The sequence below is a fragment of the Dunckerocampus dactyliophorus genome, chromosome 2, assembly GCF_027744805.1.
Source record: "Dunckerocampus dactyliophorus isolate RoL2022-P2 chromosome 2, RoL_Ddac_1.1, whole genome shotgun sequence".
Classification (NCBI taxonomy): domain Eukaryota; kingdom Metazoa; phylum Chordata; class Actinopteri; order Syngnathiformes; family Syngnathidae; genus Dunckerocampus; species Dunckerocampus dactyliophorus.
Window position 1 is genome coordinate 30,174,033 of NC_072820.1, and position 20,824 is coordinate 30,194,856.

At 40.3% G+C, this 20,824-nt stretch overlaps 1 protein-coding gene across 1 annotated transcript in view; it reads left to right on the forward strand.

The window, feature by feature from the left end:
* Positions 1 to 20,824, forward strand: part of cpxm2 (carboxypeptidase X (M14 family), member 2) — a 38,838-nt gene that overhangs the window by 7,233 nt on the left and 10,781 nt on the right. The window contains exons 3-10 of the mRNA XM_054768319.1: positions 7,286 to 7,395; positions 8,296 to 8,435; positions 13,988 to 14,072; positions 14,614 to 14,764; positions 14,997 to 15,085; positions 16,925 to 17,048; positions 17,128 to 17,324; positions 20,218 to 20,397. Of these exons, the coding sequence (XP_054624294.1) occupies positions 7,286 to 7,395; positions 8,296 to 8,435; positions 13,988 to 14,072; positions 14,614 to 14,764; positions 14,997 to 15,085; positions 16,925 to 17,048; positions 17,128 to 17,324; positions 20,218 to 20,397 (1,076 nt within the window). The remainder of the gene's footprint in view (positions 1 to 7,285; positions 7,396 to 8,295; positions 8,436 to 13,987; positions 14,073 to 14,613; positions 14,765 to 14,996; positions 15,086 to 16,924; positions 17,049 to 17,127; positions 17,325 to 20,217; positions 20,398 to 20,824) is intronic.

The following is a 20,824-nucleotide window of genomic DNA, read 5'->3' on the forward strand; positions in this document are numbered from 1 at the left end:
GCCTTAGATTGGCCACAATAAAAGGCCACTCCAAAATGTGACGTTTAACTGTATTGGGGCGTGGTCCGGAGGGGCCCGAAAACCAGTCAGTATCTGCTATGGCCACCGTTTGTCTTTAATACCGTGTACGCCAATCCAGAGCATCCCAAACATACTCAGTGGGTGACATGTCGGCTGAGTATGATGGCCATGCAAGCGATGGGATGTTTTCAGTTTCCAGGAATTGTGTACAGATCCTTGCAACATGGATTATCATGCTGCAACATGAGGTGGTGCTTGTGGATGAATGACACAACATTGGGCCTCAGGCTCTCGTCACAGTATCTCTGTGCATTCAAAATGCTATCAATACAGTAAAATGTATTGTGGATGGAGTGTCCCGTGGTGGCAGTGGGGTCATGGCATGGACGTGTGTTATGGACAACAAACACAGGTGTGTTCTATTGATGGCATTTTGAAGATAGCGAGCATGTTTGGGATGCTCTGGATTGGTGTATACGGTATTTGAGGCATGTGGTGGTCACACCAGATACTGACTGATTTTGGACCCCTCCGGACCACCCCTCCAATACAGGTAAACTTCACATTTTGGAGTGGCCTTTTATTGTGGCCAACCTAAGGCACACCTGTGAAATAATCATGCTGTGTCATCAGCATCTTGATATGTGAGGTGGATAGATTATGTATCATAAATGACGAATAATCACTAACACAGATTTAGACAGATTTGTCAACAATATTTCAGAGCACTAGGCCTTTTGTGTTCATAGAAAAAGTTTTACATCTTTGAGTTCAGCTCATGAAAAATGGGAGCAAAAACAAAAGTGTTGCGTTTATATATATATATATATAAACACACATATATATATATATATATATATATATATATATACACACATACACACATCTTTAGTATAATTTTGGTGTGGTGTTTGGAAAGTCAGGCCAGGTTTTGACAGGCTCTTTCCCAAGCATGATGGTGACGTTCACGAAAGGTACTGGCATATTCAAGCACGTGATGTTGAGGTTTTGGAGCGTTAGCCAGCCATTTTTCTTTCAGAAGCCGCAGGGGACTGAACAGTGTGACCAAACACAAGATTAAAACCTAACACACGGACTAAAACCTAAAGATTCCTGTGGAGTTTCTCTCACAGCAAACAACAAAAGAGGAATGCCTTCGTACCACGCGTTGTTTGATTTGATACAGTTACAGATACCGTTGATACAATTTTATGTCTGGTGAATGTGTCTGGTGAAACGTCTCTAATGTGCCTTGATGTTCTGGATGGTAGGGACGTGATTTACAATGTTTAAATTTAAGCTCTTTCATAACTTGGGAGAATATTTTAGACATTAAATTACTGCCTTGATCAGTTTGCACAGTTTTAGGTCGACCAAAGGTTGAGAAGAATTTTGTCAATGCCTTCACCACAGTTTTGACCTTAAAACTACAAAGAGGAATGACCTCAGGGTAAGCATTGCAGCACACATTATGGTCAGTAAATAGTGGTGTCCAGATTTAGTTTTTGGCAGTATGCCTACACAGTCTAACGCAATGTGCTCAAAGGGTTCTCCAGGTGCAGGAAGTGCATGCAAAGGTGCTGGAGGAAAGGGTTGGTTTGGCTTACCTACTACCTGACAAGTGTGACAAGAATGGCAATATTTCGTTACTTCAGCTTTTAATAAAGAAGTGACGCAGCACTCGCTGGTGTGTTTTCTGAACACCTAAATCTCCAGCTCGGCCAGAATCGTGTTCAAGGTTGAGTACTTGAGATTGATACTGTTATGGAACCACAAGTTGATTAACAGCATGCAAATTACTTGGGTCAGGACTCCACCTTCTCGTGAGAACGCCATCTTCTAAAAAACATCACGTCAGTGGAGGTTACAACAGATGATTGACACAGAAGAAGACAAAGAAGGATCATTTTGCTGAGCTGCTACCAACATCTCTCTTGTCACGTTCAAGCTCAAGTCAGGTTCCACGGAGTACATTTCAGACACATTCTCACATTTTTCTTTTTGCTCCTTCTCAGACTCTGAACAGTTTTACTCATCTAAAGTGGTCATAAATGACTCAGACAGATCAATGATGTCACCAGCTTTTCTGGCCTGTGCACGTGTAACGGCGCACACAGGAAATACATGTGGTACAGACACATCAGAAGATTCAAGGGTGAACACGTCAGATCAACGACTTCAAGTGGAGAAAACACTTTTCTTTCTGCCAAATCATTTCCCAAAGTGAATGTCCTACTTATCGGAAACCATGGACGCACGGCCACTTTAACCATTCCAGTCACAAAGGCAGAGTGCAAATGCACCATGTGCAGTGGGGTTTTAACAGGGCTCATTTTAACTCCCCACACGAACAAGTCAGAATTACACAGGTGTCTTTAGAGCGTGGCAAGACGTTCAGCATAAATGATTGATGTGCAGTTGTGTCTCTCAGAATTAGGACTGGGACTTTCTCTCTTTCGTCACCAGCACAGCGAAACGAATCCGTGTGAAATAAATGGCTTAAAACGGGAATCAACTTCCATTTTTGGTGCACATTTGGAAACAAAACTTTGGCAGTGGGTCAGGCTTGGGCAGAGTTTGAACAAATGCCACGGCAGCTGGAGGTTTTGGAGTTTAACGGTTTGTTCTTAAGCAACTGGCACATTGCAACATGACCTGGCTCATGGCAGTCAAAACATTCACGACTCAGAGCTGCTGCGGGAGGCGGGCCTTTACGCTCCAGTTTTGGGAATCGGCTTTTAAGGCACAGGTGCGGCTGATCAACCGTAAGACGTAGAAGCTGAAAATACATTTCTGTGGGTCAATATAAACTCATCTGCAAGAACAGCTGCATTTGTCAATGAGGATACTTTTCATTTAAATAAAACACAATTCTTTCCGACCGACAATTTGAGCCAGCGAGATTACCTTGCTTAATTTAACTTGCAAGCCTGACTCAGTTTATCAAAACAACAAACTCTTTTCACCTGCGAAATCCATGTAGGTTTGCTGACTAGTTTTAACACTTTCTAAATTTTTGTCTGCAAGCTTCAGGCACCAGCTCATAAGCCTGGAGCACAGTTTTCTTTAATGATTTGTAATCTAGACTTTTCTCAAGGGGCAATCTAGCACATACTGTACTTCTTGAGCTTTCCCCACAAGTTCACACTGCAATAAAAGTGACCAACATTCCTCAGGCCAATTGAATGCAACAGCAATGCGCTCAAAAGCGTTGAAATAAGAGTCCACTTCAGACTCCTGAAATGGAGGGCCTAATGCTATGTGTTTACTTATATCAAAGCCAGCAGAAACAGCTTTTATCAGCTGATACCAGGGCGGAGGTAGGAGGTACAGTAAGTGTCTTTCGAGCTCAAGCACTCTGATGCGCAGATGCATTGCTTCCAACTCCATCGCCTTTGTTTTCAACCTCACCTCCTCTATACGGAGGATTACGTTGGAGTCAGCATTAGACATACCGGAAAGATCGGAGGTTGATTATGGTTCTGGACTGGAAGCAGGCATTTCAGCCACTTCCGCCACCTCCACAGGTTGTCTTTCTTTGACAGCGGCAGAAGCAAGACAACAGTATTTCAACATTATAATGTTAGCCACACTCACCAAATCAACCTTTTTGTATTTCTCAGTTTATTCCAGGAAGGATTGGCCACGACATCTCCTCACGCACCAAAATTAATCTAGTAACCAAACATATATTCACAAAACAAATTTTCACCAAATATTCCCTTTTTCTTTTCACACACGAAAGCAATAAGCTCTAACGATGACATATTGTCAGTAATTAAGCCGACTGCCGACCCAAAGAGGACAAATCCCCACGAATTGACTTAAATTCCACACTAATTGTTATGTCACAAAATGATCCCAAGGATAAAAAAAACGAACAAGCGTCTTAATGAAAGTCAGCTTACCTAAAAACAGGCAACAGACGAGCCAATTTTAGGCCCGGGCTGGGGAAACACCAGGCCTTAACTCCTTAGTAAATGGTACAAGGCACTCAAAGCACTTTGACACTATTAGCACATTTACCTATTGATGACGCAGCATCAGGAGTATCAGTATCTTGCCCAATCAGTATCAGTATGTTGCCCAAGGATACTTCGACATGATTACAGGAGGACAGAGGATCAAGTGCCACACCACACTTAGGGCTGTACAATGGTCTACTATACAAAAAAGGAATACAGCAGGCTTTCAACATCAAGAGTCCGTCAAAAAAAGAACAGTCCGACACATCCAACTTGTAAGGTGTGGCAGGTTGGGAGGAGAGAGAAATGGGAGGTATCTGCTTCAGCCTCCTATAGGAGGCGGAGCCCCCGCTGCAGCCAATCCGGAAGCCAGGCTCTTCTAACACAAAAAAAAAAAAAAACACACCTGCACCACATTTAGGCAATCAGCCCCACCAAAAAAACCACACAAATCTTACCACCCAGGCTAGTAACAACAGTAAATGTTAAACACAATATTTTAAAAACCCTTGATGAATACCACTTTTGGATATAATTTTCTTTTTCCCCCTTTTCATCACTGATAAGCAAATACAACACAGAAATATGAAGGTATGGAGATGAGCTGACTATACAGTACAGGCCAAAAGTTTGGACACGCCTTCTCATTCAATGTGTTTTATTTTCATGACGAGATTGTCACTGAAGGCATCAAAACTATGAATGAACGCATGTGGAATTATGTGCTGTATTGTATAATAAAGTGTGAAATAACTCTAAATATGTTTTAGGTTCCTCAAAGTAGCTTTTTTGATAGCACTGCAAACCCTTGGTGTTCTCTCAAGAGCTTCATGATACAGTCACCTGAAATGGCTTTCACTTCACAGGTGTGCCCTGTCAAATGGCCATGGACCATTGTGTTGTGTGTGTCCACACTTTTGGCCTGTACTGTATATATATTTTTTTCAAGATTTTTGGTTGATTTCTAACTTTTTCTACCAAAAAACTTCCAAGAACACGATGACATTTGTCCTGTCGTGTGTGTATGTTTAGATTATGCAAAACGGAGTCACTAATGGTTCATTATACTCTCATATCCTCAAGCATCCCGCTATTTAAAGCGTTTTATTCCAACCCGGTGTTACGTTTGGCCCCAGGCTGCGACTTGTGAGGCCTTGACCTTGCGCCTTGTCATCTCCGGCTGCATCCAGATGTTGCATTCCCTGCTGGAGGATTGCATGCAGATGGAGCTAATGGTTTAAGGCTCGCCCTGCTAACCTTAAGCCTTGTGGGATGCTAGGAGTGCTGCACGTCTCCTAAAATGTTAGCATCGGCCCAGCTACACAGTTGAAGTGGATTTTTGACACGTGTTCTTTGGACTGAGGACTCTCTTGGACTTTTTTCTCCACAGCAGGAATCAATTTAGCTTGGAGAGAGAACATAAATTGTCTCGCTGGATGGTAGATTTGGACTTATTTAGTCCAAAAAATAAGGCAGCTTTTGCATGCAAACGCTTAAAGGCAGACGTGCGCTCCAAAACTCCACTTCCAGCTACAAAATGAAAACATTCCTCCTTGATGTGCGTACGTTTTATTTTATTATTGGCTCCAGTCTCCAAAAAGAAGTGTGTCCAGCATACTTCCTCATGCAGGCCAAACTATTGAAGTGCACTCATTGGCCACTTTCACATCTTTTTCTAAGGTCGGATCAAAGGTGACAAAGATGTTGATGATGCAACAATGATGTCTTGAGGCTTTGAATGAGGATCTGAGCACTGCAATGCTGCTGGCACTCTCTAGACCAGGGGTGTCCAAACCTTTTCCACCGAGGGGCACATAGTGAAAAATGAAAGGATACAAGGACCACTTTGATATTTTGTAAAGCAACACACGTAGCCATGCTAAGAAGTTATACTGTATATTGAAGAAAAAAAAACACCACAGCTTTGTGATATCAGTGGAAAAGCCTGTTATTATCAACTTCACTCTTTGCTCTTTTTTTCATATATACATATGTATGTATTAGCAGTTGATGTGATACAAAGAGGGAGTAGGATTAAATAAGCGCTGCTTCTGCCTACTCCTTTTCGGACATGTGGACCTGTGACTTGTAACATGAAGCATTCAATGAATACTGCAGGCATGTTTGAAATAAATGAAACCATAACCATAACCATATTACACCCCTCTCAATATGTTGCAGTATGCACGTTGCAAGCTTAAACTTGTTTTGTAACGCGGTGCATTTCACAAGATGGCTGCATATGGCTCGCACGTCAGTCATTTGGGTTTTTTGGGGGTTTTTTTGTGTGCTCGCTTATAATTTGATTGGTGACATAAAGGCAGTTGGAAAACTTGGCGTGTAGTCCTGAACACGGTGCTTTTGAGAAAAATACAGTGAAAACTACAGTGAACAAGGCTGACAGATTATTTCCTTGTTTGCCATCACTGGATGTTTGCATGAACCACCAACTTCACACAGATCACTGAAAAAATAATGAAACAATACAGATCACTTACACACATACACAGAACACATACAGCCCAACAATAAACAATAAGTATAACCATTTTTGATCAATCCATGTCAATTTCACACTTAAAATGATGTACCGATTTTGTACCGAGCTTTCTTCTTATTAGTAATTAGGACTTTGTTCTCACAATATTTTGACTTTATTCTCAAAACATAACTTCTTCCGTAACCTGATTTTCCAAAAATTATAACTTTATGTATTTGTTATTGTTTCGCATAATATTACGAGTCAAAAAGAATTACGGATTTTTTCTTTAATATTTCAACTCTATGCAAAAAAAAAGGCATTCTTTTTCCTCATAATATTAGGAGTTTATTCTTGGAAAATTGGATGTCTTCCTTTCCACTTTATCGTTCATCCCAAATCAAAGCTATGTTTGCACTTTTCATCGCGTAACAGTGATGCTACAGGAGGCTAGATGGGCAAAAGTACTGGGACACAAGGCTATTGCACCAAGCTGAAAGTGAAGCTGGAAAGAAAAGTAGACAGTTGCGGGATCTGAGAAGACTTTCTTACAAGATTTTGGAGGGTTTTTTGTTCATTTGTCCAAAAAATGGTGTGCACTGATGAGTGAGGACTTTGTGCAAGGCCTTCCCCAAAGTGTTCTCACAAAGTTGGCCGCATTGTGGCATTATGTTAAAATGAAGAATTAGGAGCTAAGGGATATCACACAACCACTCACTGACTTTCATGGATTGATGAAGAGATGTGTCTGAAGTGGCGTTACGTCTCGCTGTACACAATACACACTCAAAGGCCTGTGTGTTGTCCTATTTTTACCCAGAATGTCCTCCGATGGGACTGGAGACGCTGAAGATTGATGACTTCCAGCTCCACGCTTCAACGACCAAACGTTACGGCCTCGGAGCGCACAGAGGCCGACTCAACATTCAGGTGAGCCTGGGTTTGGCGCAGATGCACTCTTGAAATGCAGTGATTACTTTCTATGTCCCCGTTGGAATAGCGCTGCCTCATTATACCTGTATTGCGTTTTTTCAAATAATAATTTTTTAATAAATGATCGTTTCCTGGTTGACTATGGCCTATTATTAGTAAAAAAATATTGAAATACACGTTATATGTAGTATTCTGGTCACAAGTCATCATTAATGTTATGTGACATGACGTTAGATTACATTACCTTTCACACTGCATGGAGAAAATTTAATTAAATTAAATTAAAATATTTTATTTTACAATTATATATTGTTTTAACTGTTTCAAACCAAAAGTTTTTTTGAAATCATTTTATTTGTAGGAAGTTTAAATTGTTTTTATGTTAAATCATTTATTGAATGACTGTTTTTTTTTTATTATTTGTTGTTTTTAAAAATAAATTTACATATACTTTTTTTGTCTTTAGTTTATATAATTAATTAATTACATTTTTACATATATTTTTATTTGTAGGTTTTTATATCTTTATATTATTTTTTTATGTTACTAAACTTGTCTTATTAACGTGGTTTATCTGTTAGTCACATACTGAAAGAAGCCTAATGGCAAAGATTAGTTGCATATGTGTGAAGTCATTATTATTATTTATGAATTTTTGACTCGTGACCATTGCCTGTGAAAGTCCATAAAGATTACGTTTGCATTTAAAGATCTTCCAGATGTATTTTGCTCTTTATTCACTCTTTTATCCGGAATGTGTTGGACTTATGTCACCTAACAGACCTTCTCAAAGCAGCACAGCAAAGACGTTAGCATGTTAGCGTGCAATCGAGTGTCCATCTGGACTAAATCTCTGCTGTCCGCATTTGACCGTGGTTTTTTTTGTATGTCCTGCAGGCCGGCCTCTATGAGGACGACCTCTACGACGGAGCCTGGTGCGCCGGGAGGGACGACCCGCTGCAGTGGTTGGAGGTGGATGCCAGGAGGCTGACCAAGTTCACGGGGGTCATCACACAAGGCCGCAGCTCCCTCTGGTCGTGAGTACGCCGGCATGCCGAAGCGCAGATGGTCACGCAGCGAGGATGAACGATATCTGCTGGGGAAAGGAATAACACGGGGATGTACCCAAGTGGCATATTATGCCTTTTTTTTTATCTAAAGTTGAGTTGTTTTTGCTTTGAAGGGTAATTCAGTCACATTGTTGCAACTGTGGACTTGAATTGCCATAGTTTTTATTCAGAACTATCTAATGACAGCCAATATAACGTATAATATTCAATGCCTGTTGTACTTTTTAAATGTACAAACTTTCTAAAGATATTAGATGTGTTGAACTATTTAAATGGTTTATGTTGAGGGTTTATTATGGCGGTTGAGTAATGTCAAGTGCAACTGTAAATAAAGGTGACCAAATATTAAGTTATTATTATTATTTATGTATGTAATTTTCTAACATTTTGTAATTTATGTAAATAAAGGGGAGGAAATAATAGTAAATATTAGTAATACCCCTCTTTTTTAGTATTATTTATTTAGTATTTTTTTTTCATTTCAAGTTATTCTTTTTATTAGTGTAAGTAATATCATTATTACTGTTTTATATTGTTTCTATAATTTTAATACATTTTTAAAATTATATTTTGTATTATTAGTCAATAATAAAAAAAATACAAAATTTATGTAAATAAAGGGGAGGGAATATTAGTATATCTTACTAATACCTTTTTATAGTATTTTTATTTAGTATTTTTGGTCATTTCAAGTTATTATTAATTATTATTTATGTATGTAATTTTCTAACATTTTGTAATTTATGTAAAATAAAAGGTGAGGAAATAGTAAATATTAGTACAGTAATACTCCTTTTTTAGTATTTTTATTTAGCATTTTCGGTAATTTCAAGTTGATTATTATTATTATTAATTATGTAGTTTTCTCTTTAAAACGGTAATTTATGTAAAAAGAGAAGAAATAATAGCAAATATTAGTAATAACACAAGAAATATTAGTAAATAATAGTATTCTTTTAAGTATTTTTATGTTGTATTATATTTTGTGTCATTAATATAACTATTATTTATATATGTAATTGTTTTTTACTTAATACTGTGTAGTTCCAGAACTTCACCACTAGGTAGAGCCGGACACTAACGGTATACTAAGTGCTGAGGTCGTTAACTGATGCACTAGCTACATTTGCGAACGCATAATGTTCCATAAAGCTGTTGTTTGTGGTATTATTGTATTATGCAAGCGTACCTAACGAAGTGGCCTACAGAGCCCGCCCACCACCCAGCTGTAGAGGCTCAAAGGGCCCCGAGCAAAGGGTCCATGCGTGCCGCTGCTGTGCCGTGACAACAGGCTGCAAGAATCAAGCGGGATGTGTGTCAGATGATGTACAACACCCCCCCACAATATCACAGCAAAGACGAATGCGCATTATCCTTCACAATCGACTGGCTAAAAGGAAAAGTTTGGCTGCGCAATAACGCTTGACGCGTGTAAACTTGTGAAAGCAACTTTGCGAGCAAAATGCTTCTAAGGCCCCGGAAGGCAGCCATGCCTGACACGCCACAATTAGCTCCTTCGCCCATGTAGCTGTCTGCTAGCTCTGGGTCTTCTATCCACAACAGCGCCTTAATTAGCCGAGCCGGGAATTCCTTCGAGGCCGGACCGGCACGCCAGTACGCCGTTTTTATGTGAGCGAGCACAGGAATCTCCCTGCCTGCCTTCATCTCGCTCGCTTTCACTTCAGCATTCACGGGCAGGATGCGACAGCACTGACCTATTTCACTGACAAAAGACAAAACTCTCTGCTCCCCATGTGTCGCTCATTGCAGAACCGCGTTCTTTGAAGTCCTACTTTTAGGTTTGGCTTGATTGTTTGGACTGTTGAAGAAACTTACGTCACTGTTACATAGCTAGTTATGTAAAAACAACATAAAATTGCTGCCTAATGACAGGCAGAGTAAGCTAGCAAGCAAGACACATTATGTAAAACAACGTCACTTTGCTGTCCGACTTAGTTTGTTGGCTTAATAGTTAGCAGCGTTAGGCAAAAACCTCATAATGAAAAGCATCATTTGTTTATTAGCTTGGCAGTTTGTTCATTCATTTCTACATTTTTCTAATTAGATAGCTTGTTCATTAGTTGGCAGTGGTATGCAAAAGCTTCATAGCATCACACTCCAATTACTAAGTATTATATATTATACGTGTATATACTGTATATGTATTATATAAGTATTGGTTGTTCATTGGTTTGACAGTTTGTTCATTAATTTGTCCATTATTTTTTGTTCGATGGTTTGTTCAGGGCCGACGGTGGTCTAGTGGTTAGCATGTTGGCCAACACAGTAACAGTCTGGAGATCGGGAAGACCTGGGTTCGATTCTCCCTTGGGCATTTCTGTGTGGAGTTTGCATGTTCTCCCCGTGTGTGTGGGGGTTTTCTCCGGGTACTCCGGTTTCTTCCTACATTCCAAAAACATGCATGTTAGGTTAATTGGAGACTCTAAATTGTCCATAGGTGTGAATGGTTGTTTGTCTATATGTGCCCTGCCATTGGCTGGCCACCAGTCCAGGGTGTACCAAAGTCAGCTGGGATAGGCTCCAGCATGCCCCCGTGATTCTAAAGAGGAGAAGCGGTATAGAAAATGGATGGATGGTTTGTTCATTAGTTAGCATAGTTAAGTAAAAACGTCATAACTTCGGAGTCTAACGAAAACATATTTTGTTCATTAGCTTGATAGTTTGTTTGCTAATTTCTACGTTTTTTAGTTCCATAGTTTGTCATTAGTTAGCAGAGGTACGCAAAAACATCATAACGTCCAATTAAAAGCATATTGCTGACATACAGTACCTTCCATAGAGGAAGCAGAGTCTGAGGACACAAACGCGGACAGTTGCATCACCGTGGCTGAGGTATCTGGGGTAGTCAAAACGCTCCCCAGTGGCAAAGCCCCAAGAGTGGATGGGTTTCGCCCTGAGTTCCTCAAGGCTCTGAAAGTTGAGGGACTGTCTTGGCTGACACGTCTCTTCAACATTGCATGGAAGTTAGGGATTGCATGGATTTCAAGAAGGGTGACCGGAGGGTGTGTTCCAACCACGGGGGGATCACACTCCTCAGCCTCCGTGGGAAAGTCTATTCCAGGGTGCTGGAGAGAAAGGTACGATGGTTAGTCAAACCTCGGCTACAGGAGGTGCAACCGGTCTACATGTGCTTTGTGGACTTCGACCGTGTCCCTCGCGGTGTCCTGTGGGGGGTGCTCCGGGAGCATGGGATTGGTGGCACGCTACTATGTGCCATTCAGTCCTTGTACAACCGAGCAGGAGCCTGGTTGGCATTACCAGCAGTAAGTCGAGCCTGTTTCTGGTGAACGTTGGCCTCCGCCAAGGCTGCCCTTTGTCACCGATTCTGTTCATAATTTTCATGGACAAAATTTCTAGGCGCAGCCAAGGCATCGAGGGAGTCCAGTTCGGGGGCACTAGGATCTCATCTCTGCTATTTGCAGACGACGTGGTCCTGATGGCCTCATCGGGCTGTGACCTGCAGCGTTTACTGGAACGGTTTGCATCTGAGTGTGAAGCTTCTGGGATGAGACTCAGTACCTCCAAATCCGAGGCCATGGTTCTCAATCGGAAAAGGGTGGATTGCTCCCTCCAGGTTGGGAATGAGGTCCTGCCCCAGGTGGAGGAGTTCAAGTATCTCGGGATCTTGTTCACGAGTGAGGGAAGGTTGGAGTGTGAGGTTGACAGGCGGATCGGTGCAGCATCTGCTGTAATGCGGTCTCTGTACCGGACCGTCGTGGTGAAGAGAGAGCTGAGCCTGGAAGGCCCCAGGTACGCCAGTTGTCCTTGGAGGTACATGAATACAAATGAAAAACAATTAGCGCACAACTGTCACAATTACGAGTGCACCTTAACGCCTCATGAAGTTGTTCATTGCTCTGTGTGAGGTATATGAATAAGTGAGTAAGTTTGATGGTTATGTTGTGTATTAAGAGTGTTTCATCTTGAAGGTTTAACTTATATTGGTGTTCCAATCCCCGCACCGTGAAAACCTGTCAATGTATGTGCGTGTCAGGATGAAAGCGTGGAGATTCCCCTGAAAATGAGGTTTTATCGCTGCTTGTATGTATTTTTGTACTTTGGATACTGCTGTATCATGTTTTTTAACTTTACCTTTCAATGTGGTGTCAAATTAGTGTGCAGATTTAAATCATAGCGATTGCAAGTGAAGCTCAAGTTCAGTCCATTCAAAGGGAAGGATCCCAACATCCCGCTGAATACTTCCGTACTTTATTCATCCCCAAGAGAAATTCACATCTTCTCTATTTATCAGTGCTCATGTAAAACATTTATCAAAATTTGACCATACACAATGCAATATTTTAACCACAATGACTTACTATAAAATTAATTCACCAATTAATCATGTTAAATATTTCAGTTTAATGAAATGTAAAAATGGTTTATGTTGTTGAAGTGTGCAGGAGTAGGGGGTACATGGCTTCAAGTCACATGTCTGAAGGGGTACGCCACTGTAAAAAGTTTGGGAACCACTGCAGTTTTTAAAATATTAATATTTCTTTTAAGCATGATATCAAAAACAAACTTGTCGATATAGACTGGATTTACGCTGTTCTCTTGTATCTTGACACAGAGGTCTGTCTCACTCTGCTGTCTGCAGTGTGTGTCAGCGCTTAGCGGAGCTGCCCCCCCCTGCTCTGTGCTAGACCTGGCGACATTCCAAACCCTCTTGGTGACATATTTTCTCAAAAGCGACGAGCGACGAATCAAAGTAAAGTATTTTTGAGTTGCTGCTAACATTTAAACATTTCTTCTTAAACGGGGCACTTTATTTCATATGTTGTTCTTTTGTGCCTCTGCTATTAGCTGAGGATTTGAGCATAGCTAAAGGTTTGTTATAAGGAGATTGATGATTAGATTTTACTTTTTCTAGATTTATTTCAAAAAGAGAATGGACTTTTTTATATTAGCGGCTATTTTTCGACACAATTTTTTTACAATTTTAATAAAACAACAACACACGCATATCTGACTTTGACTTTGTCTAAACTCACTTTGTGGAAAAAATATTGGGATATATGTTGTATATCGACATTCATCATAAATATATTAGGATATGAGTTGTGGTCCATATCGCCCAGCCCTACTTTAAACGCTGAAGCATATTGAGGTAGGAAAATTCTATTTTTAACAATAAAAAAGAAAATGAGTAAAACAATAAAACCATTAAAATAAATGATTATTTATTAAGGACTAGCATAACAATGAAAACTTTATTCACAGTTCACGCGACTCAGTTTCAACAGACAAACATTACCTGAAATAACTGAAGTATCAAAAGTATCGATATTTGAATTTGAGAATCGATTTTAAAACACGAAGCGCTGATATCGGAAGTATTGTTATCCAATGAAAACGGTACTGCAAACCCTGTGATCGCATTCAGCAAGTGAAAGAATAGAAGTGTCCTATCCTTTGACGTTATTCACATGGAACCTTGGCTCCGCCTCCTCTCACCCAATAAGAATAATACTGTAATCTGTCTTTTGTGTTTCCAGGAGCGACTGGGTGACCTCGTACAAGGTGATGGTGAGCAACGACAGTCACAGTTGGGTTATGGTGAAGAACGGCTCCGAGGACATGGTGAGAGGGAAGCCATGTTGGATCCAAACTGAAGACATTTTACTACTTTGGTAGCATTTGCAAGATTTTAAATCTTTGCTTATTTACACTGTTAATGAGCTGAGAGTTGATAGTAAGCGGCAGTAAACTCATCTGGGCTCCCAGCACCGCATAGCTCATCACTGACTGTAATTATTGATCCCATAAATGTGATTAAGTTGATGCTTTTTGTCCTGATGGAATGGCGGGGTATCGCTAAAGGGAGTCATTTAGCCTCCACGACAAGACCCCACTTGGCCATTCACTAGCCTTTGGTGGCAAATGCCACTATTTGTCTTTCCAAATGTCAGCAGGTCTAATGGAACACCGTGGGCGTTTAAATGTACAATAAACTACCGACTTAAGAGTATAAGTTTAATGAGATTCCAGCAGCTGCAGAAGCATAGAGATAGAGTGTATCCTAAATCATGGCATCACTTCTACACAGCACAACTGCAGTGTTGTTGTACTTTTATTCCAATACTGCCCGTGTCCTGACTCAGCATTGTGTTTGTTTCAGTAGATCTTCAGGGGTAACCGGGAAAAGGAGATCCCAGTGCGCAACATTTTCCCCACTCCTTTGGTGGCCCGCTACATCCGAGTCAACCCTCAGTCCTGGTTCAACAGTGGCAGCATTTGCATGAGGGTGGAGATCCTTGGGTGCCCCTTGCCAGGTGAGACACAAGATGGGAATCTTACCTAGCTTTTCAGCAGAATGTCTTTTATTTCAAGTTTCCAGTCACCTTGCACTTTGCACAACCAATTGTTGCTAGGCAGATTTTGTGGAGTCATTTTTATAGGAACAGGAAGTCAAACTAGACACACACTAATTACATGTGTAACCCATTACACGTGTGACCCAACCGTGTGTTGTTTCTGTCACGTGATCGCTGTCGCCCACGCCAGACCCAAATAATTACTACCACAGACGCAACGAGGTCATCACAACCGACGAGTTGGACTTCACGCATCACAGCTACAAAGAAATGAGGCAGGTGAGTCGCTCTTCGGTACACCTAATTAAACTCTATCTTATCTATATTGTATTTGAAATAGTCATTTTGATTATATTCTTATATAACATCAGCTCATTTAATTCATTTCAATTTGAGAGCGTTAGATATATTTTTTGACTTAATTATAAATATTAAACCAGCATAACTACGTTAAAAAGTAATTTATTTTGAGAGGTTACACTATTTTCTTTCATTTGATTTAATGATAAGCAGTTTTATTTTAATTCATGTATTTTTTAACCTTTTAGTTATATTACAGCAACATAATATTAGAAACATCTCTCAGTTGTATACTAAGCATAATAATAAATACATTGTTAAATGGAAAATAATCATCATTATTATATACTGTACAGTATATAAATGTTGCTATTATTAAGTTGTGCAGGTCAGAATAGAGCAGCTGCCTGGGTCACTATTAAGGTGATTAAGAAGTCCTTTACAAGTGCTTTGGAGGAGCTCACAGTGTCCCAAACGGCTGTTGTGACCCACAGTATCCTCACCCCACACCCACCACCCCCCCAGGTGAACGTGCAGCCGTGTTTTTTTGATGTGCCGCCTTGAAACGCTGCAGCAGTGTGATGAAAGGGAAATAAATGGATTCTACTGTGTGTCACACAGTGGCAAAGAAGGAAAGAAAGGAGGCACTATTTTTAAAAGTGGGCCTTGTAAAAAGCCTTTTCACCCCGTGACATTTCTTTTCCCCGTGCAAGTACCTGATAGCACGCCTCAGCCTTGCCACTTTTACATACCGTGATGAATACAAGCCATTGTGGCTTCCTGCAAGAAAGAACGTCCTTCTTCACAGTAAAAAAAGGATGGAAAATGACCTCCATTAATGTGAACATACAGTAGCTCTTTTAAGAATATGGTGGATAACTTTGACCAAGCACAAAAACAAATAGATGTCTGAGAGTTCAATAACATTAAAAGACTTTTAGTCTTTACAAAAAAATGGCATCCACTGTGGTTAAACACAAGATAAGCAAAAGTGTCTCACTATGACCCAAGCTATAGCCACCACTCAAAATCAATAGGGTTCTTGCTTTGGAAGAAAACATGATCCCTATAGGTTTTGTCTCTCTCCCAACAAACCCGTAGGGTTCATATAGGGCATTACATGACTACATTTTTGAAGAATTCCGACATTAGACATTACACAGAAATCAGTTTTTGGCCATGTTGTGATAAATCAGTGGAGTTCTTGCTTTGATAAAGGGCAATACACAAAACATTTGAAAACGCAAATGCAGTAATGACAGGAAATGCATTCCAATGTGACTTTTCACCTTTAGATACTTTTACCACCTACTCAAAAACAATCATTCAATTGGACTGCTTTGGTGCAGCTGTGCAGCCAATAGGGCTCTTGCTTTCATTTGGGGCCATAATAAACTACCTTTTGAAGGATTCCGACATTAATGTGACAAGAAACTCATTTTAAAATGCCTTTTGACTTATCTACCTTTTCCACACAGTAAGATATCACTGAAAATCTATAAAACCCTTGCTTCAGTGCAGTTGTTTTGAACCAATAGGGTTCCTGCTTTGATTTGCAACCCTAGTAAACTACATTGTGAAGTGTTCCAGCATTAAAGTGACCCAAAACTCATTCTAATATGCCCATTGGTCTCATCTACTTTTTCCACTCTATCAGCTATCACTCAAAATCAATATAATTCTTGCATTGGCATAGCTGTGTTGAACTAATGGGGTTCTTGCTTTGATATGCGGCCATAATGGAGTACGTTTGAAAGGACTGTGCCATGAAAGTGTCAAGGAAGAAAGTGATCTCCAGTAGGTATGTTATTGCTGCAGCTGATGAAGGTGGTGAATGAGATGTGCCCCAACATCACTCGTATCTACAACATCGGCAAAAGCCACAGCGGCCTCAAACTGTACGCCATCGAGATTTCCGACAACCCAGGCGAGCATGAAGCAGGTGCGTAATCGTCGGCGCCAACCTGGGTATGATTCAAGGTCATCTGCTGGGATGTTTAACCTTTGCTCACCTTGTCCAGGTGAGCCGGAATTCCGCTACACGGCCGGTTCCCACGGTAACGAGGTGCTGGGTCGAGAGCTGCTCCTCCTGCTGATGCAGTTCATGTGCGTGGAGTATCTGTCAGGCAACCGGCGCATCCGGCACCTGGTGGACGAGACCAGGATCCACCTGCTGCCGTCTGTCAACCCCGATGGGTACGAGAAAGCCTTTCAAGTGGTAGGTCCTCCACCACCACCACTCTTAGAGACCTCAGAGACCTCACAGCGAGGGCCTCTGATGACTAAAATTGCCGGGCAGGTGCACTTCCTCCTGATGAGCTGCAGTCGCACAAACTGGATGTGTTCTTATGGCACTGCAACATGTCAGCTTTCATCCTACTAATCTCATCCAGCACACACAATGACTGCAACAGACATCCACCAAGGCTCCAACATATCTATCAGAGAACCACAGCTCACCTTCATCTAGCATCCTCAATAAATCAATACAATTCATAAATTAAACCAATACAATTAATACATGTTAAAAATATCCATTGGAAAATAAACAATCTTAATAATCCTTATAATCATTTGCATTACAATCATTACAATCATTCATGGCAAGAGCTCCGCTTTTGCTACCGGAGTTTTGAACTATTTTGACGTCTTCCTGACCATACTTCGTAGTCAAAAGACTAGTATAGTTTGTTGACACCCCCATTCAAACTCGGACCAGCGAGCGGTACAGATTCGCTGAAATAAACAAATTAAAGGTGCCGACAGAGGTTAGCAAGTTAAGATAACCGGCTAACCGCTGAGGCGTTAGGCGGTTGCTTAGCAACAATGCCACGCAGAGAGCTGTATCGTTCACCCTGAATGAAATACACCGAGAACTAAGAACACAGCATGATAACCCCAACGTGAGCTTTTCTGAAATTTGTGAAAAGGTCAAAATACTTACGGTGGAAAATAGAGCGCTGTGGAATGATATGAAGGGACTACAGGATGATAATGCTGCCTTGCGCACCGCTCTTAAGAATGATAAAAAAGCAAAGGAGAAAGTAATTGAGCAAATAAAGACTATAGTTGATGTTCTCAAGGAAGATAAAGAAGCAAAAGAAAAATAATTGAGCAAATGAACAACAACAATTGATCAAATGGATCAGGATGGAAAAATGAAATGTGATCCTGATGGGGCTCCATATTAAACCCAGGTCATATGCCACGGCTGCTGAGAACAGAGGAGAACCAGGAAATGGACGTTGCTTCAACAGAGCAACAAATTGCCATCTTTCTCCAGTCTAAGGAGGGGAATGTAGATATCGACACCATTGATACTTGCATCCCACTGTATAGCAGAAACAACACCAAACGCATCATCATTGTTAAGTTCACCAACAGGAACTACAAGATTGCACTGCTGAAACAGGGAAAGAAGCTGAGAGGTACAAATGTCTACATAAATGAGCATCTGACAAAACACAACGCTGACGCTAAGAAAGCACGCGACTTGAGGAGGCAGGCAAAGACTGAAAACTGAAAAATTCACATCAAGCTAAATGGAGGACCAGAAGAGGCTAGGGTGCTTCTTGTCAAAGACATCAAGGACTTGAATAAATACTAAATATCGCATCACCGTGACAAGGAAAATGGAGGACAACTCACAAGAATGATGCAGATGGAAGAATTACATTTATTAACATTGATAACGTGATTTTTTTTGGGTCTACCACTTGACTTTTTTGTTCCATAATGCTCAGGATCTTTCAAAAAATGTAGAATGACTGATTTACTGCTCCCAACCTCAGTAGCAATGGCACGCTTCGAGAGGCCTTGCTTATGCAGCTCCACAATCCCACCACGTTGAAAAAGAGAAAGCTTCTTAGCTTTAACCATCAGGAGGGCATGACAGTGGGAATGCCTGACAGAAAATGAACATTTTGAGCAGATTTTGGCTTTTATGGCCTGTGGTCTTAAGCTTTTGATCAGCTGATAAATTTTTTCAAATAATCAATAAATTACTTTTTCAAAGTGCTTTTTGTCTCACTCCCCCTTCTGGTTTTTGCATATTGTAGCTCTACTTAAAACCTCATTAAGATCCAAATGTGCAAAATGAAAATTCTAGCAAGATCAGGTCTGTATATATGTGTGTGTATATATATATATATATATATACACTGCTCAAAAAAATTAAAGGAACACTTTGAAAACACATCAGATCTAAACTGGGGTAAAAATGATGTTGAATATGTTTCCTGATAATAAGTGGGTGATGTATTAGTAACAAAATGATGCCACATCATTTGATAGAAATGAAAATGATCACCCTATATAGGGTTGAAGGACCTTCTATGGCCCTGTCCAGCTCTCCTGGAGTAACTACCTGTCTCCTGGAATCTCCTCCATGCGTCCAGGTACCGCAGTGATGCCCTGGTCCAGATCTGGGAGGAGATCCCCCAGGACACCATCCGTAGTCTCATTAGGAGCATGCCCCGACGTTGTCAGGCATGCGTACAAGCACGTGGGGGCCACACAAACTATTGAGAATCATTTTGAGTTGCTACAATGACATTTTAGCAAAATGGACCAGTGTGCTGCATCATTTTTTCACTTTCATTTTTGGGGTGTCTTTGATTTCCCCCCTCTATAGGGTGATCATTTTCATTTCTATCAAATGATGTGGCATCATTTTGTTACTAATACATCACCCACTTATTATCAGGAAAGATATTCAACATCATTTTTCCCCCAGTTTAGATCTGATGTGTTTTCCAAGTGTTCCTCTAATTTTTTTGAGCAGTATATATATATATATATACTGTATATATAAATTAATATATAAATGAATGAATTTAAAATCAATATATTATAAATAGATGAATATGAAGCTCTATCCAGACCCGGAAGCAAATCAGGATCAAATGTCAAAAATGTAAAGTAAATTCCTGCATAAAAACCAAAACATCCCCGTCCCATCACCATCAAATGATTTCATTTCAGGGACTTTCTATGTTAAATTAAACATTAAATAATAATGATAAACAATTCCGGATCAGATCCGGATTAGACAGACATTAAAAAGTAGTTGCTCATACAAAGCTTGATGATGTCTTCTTCCTGTCATGCAGGGTTCCGAGCTCAGCGGCTGGTCTCTGGGCCGATGGAGCAACGACGGCATAGACATCCACCACAACTTCCCCGACCTCAACTCCATACTGTGGGAGGCCGAGGACAAGAAGTGGATCCCCCGCCGCATGGCCAACCACTACGTGACCGTCCCCGAGTGGTACCAGACCCAAAACGCCTCAGTGAGTCACTCTTGCACAAATATTATGCTGGCTATTTATTTTCCATTTGACTTGAATTAGCTTCAGTGGGTACATCTGAACAATTTAATAGGATCTAGTCCAAGAACTGGATCAATAATTCAGCTCAATTTTCACTGACACTGACAGAGGCATTCATTTCAACAATTTCACATATTTTCATTAGCTTTTTGTTAGCTTCTTTAAAGGGTGGAAATGGTAAAAGAAAAAAAAAAGAATTAAAATCTAAGTTAGCTATTCAAAAGATGTATTTATTTTTTATTATTCTTATCATTATTATTATTTATAGTAATATGTTATATATTATTATTATCATTATTATTATTTACATAGTTTATTTCAATGTAATCACATTTCAAATTAATTTTATGATGTACATTTTTTTTGATGAAACATTTTTACACAGTTA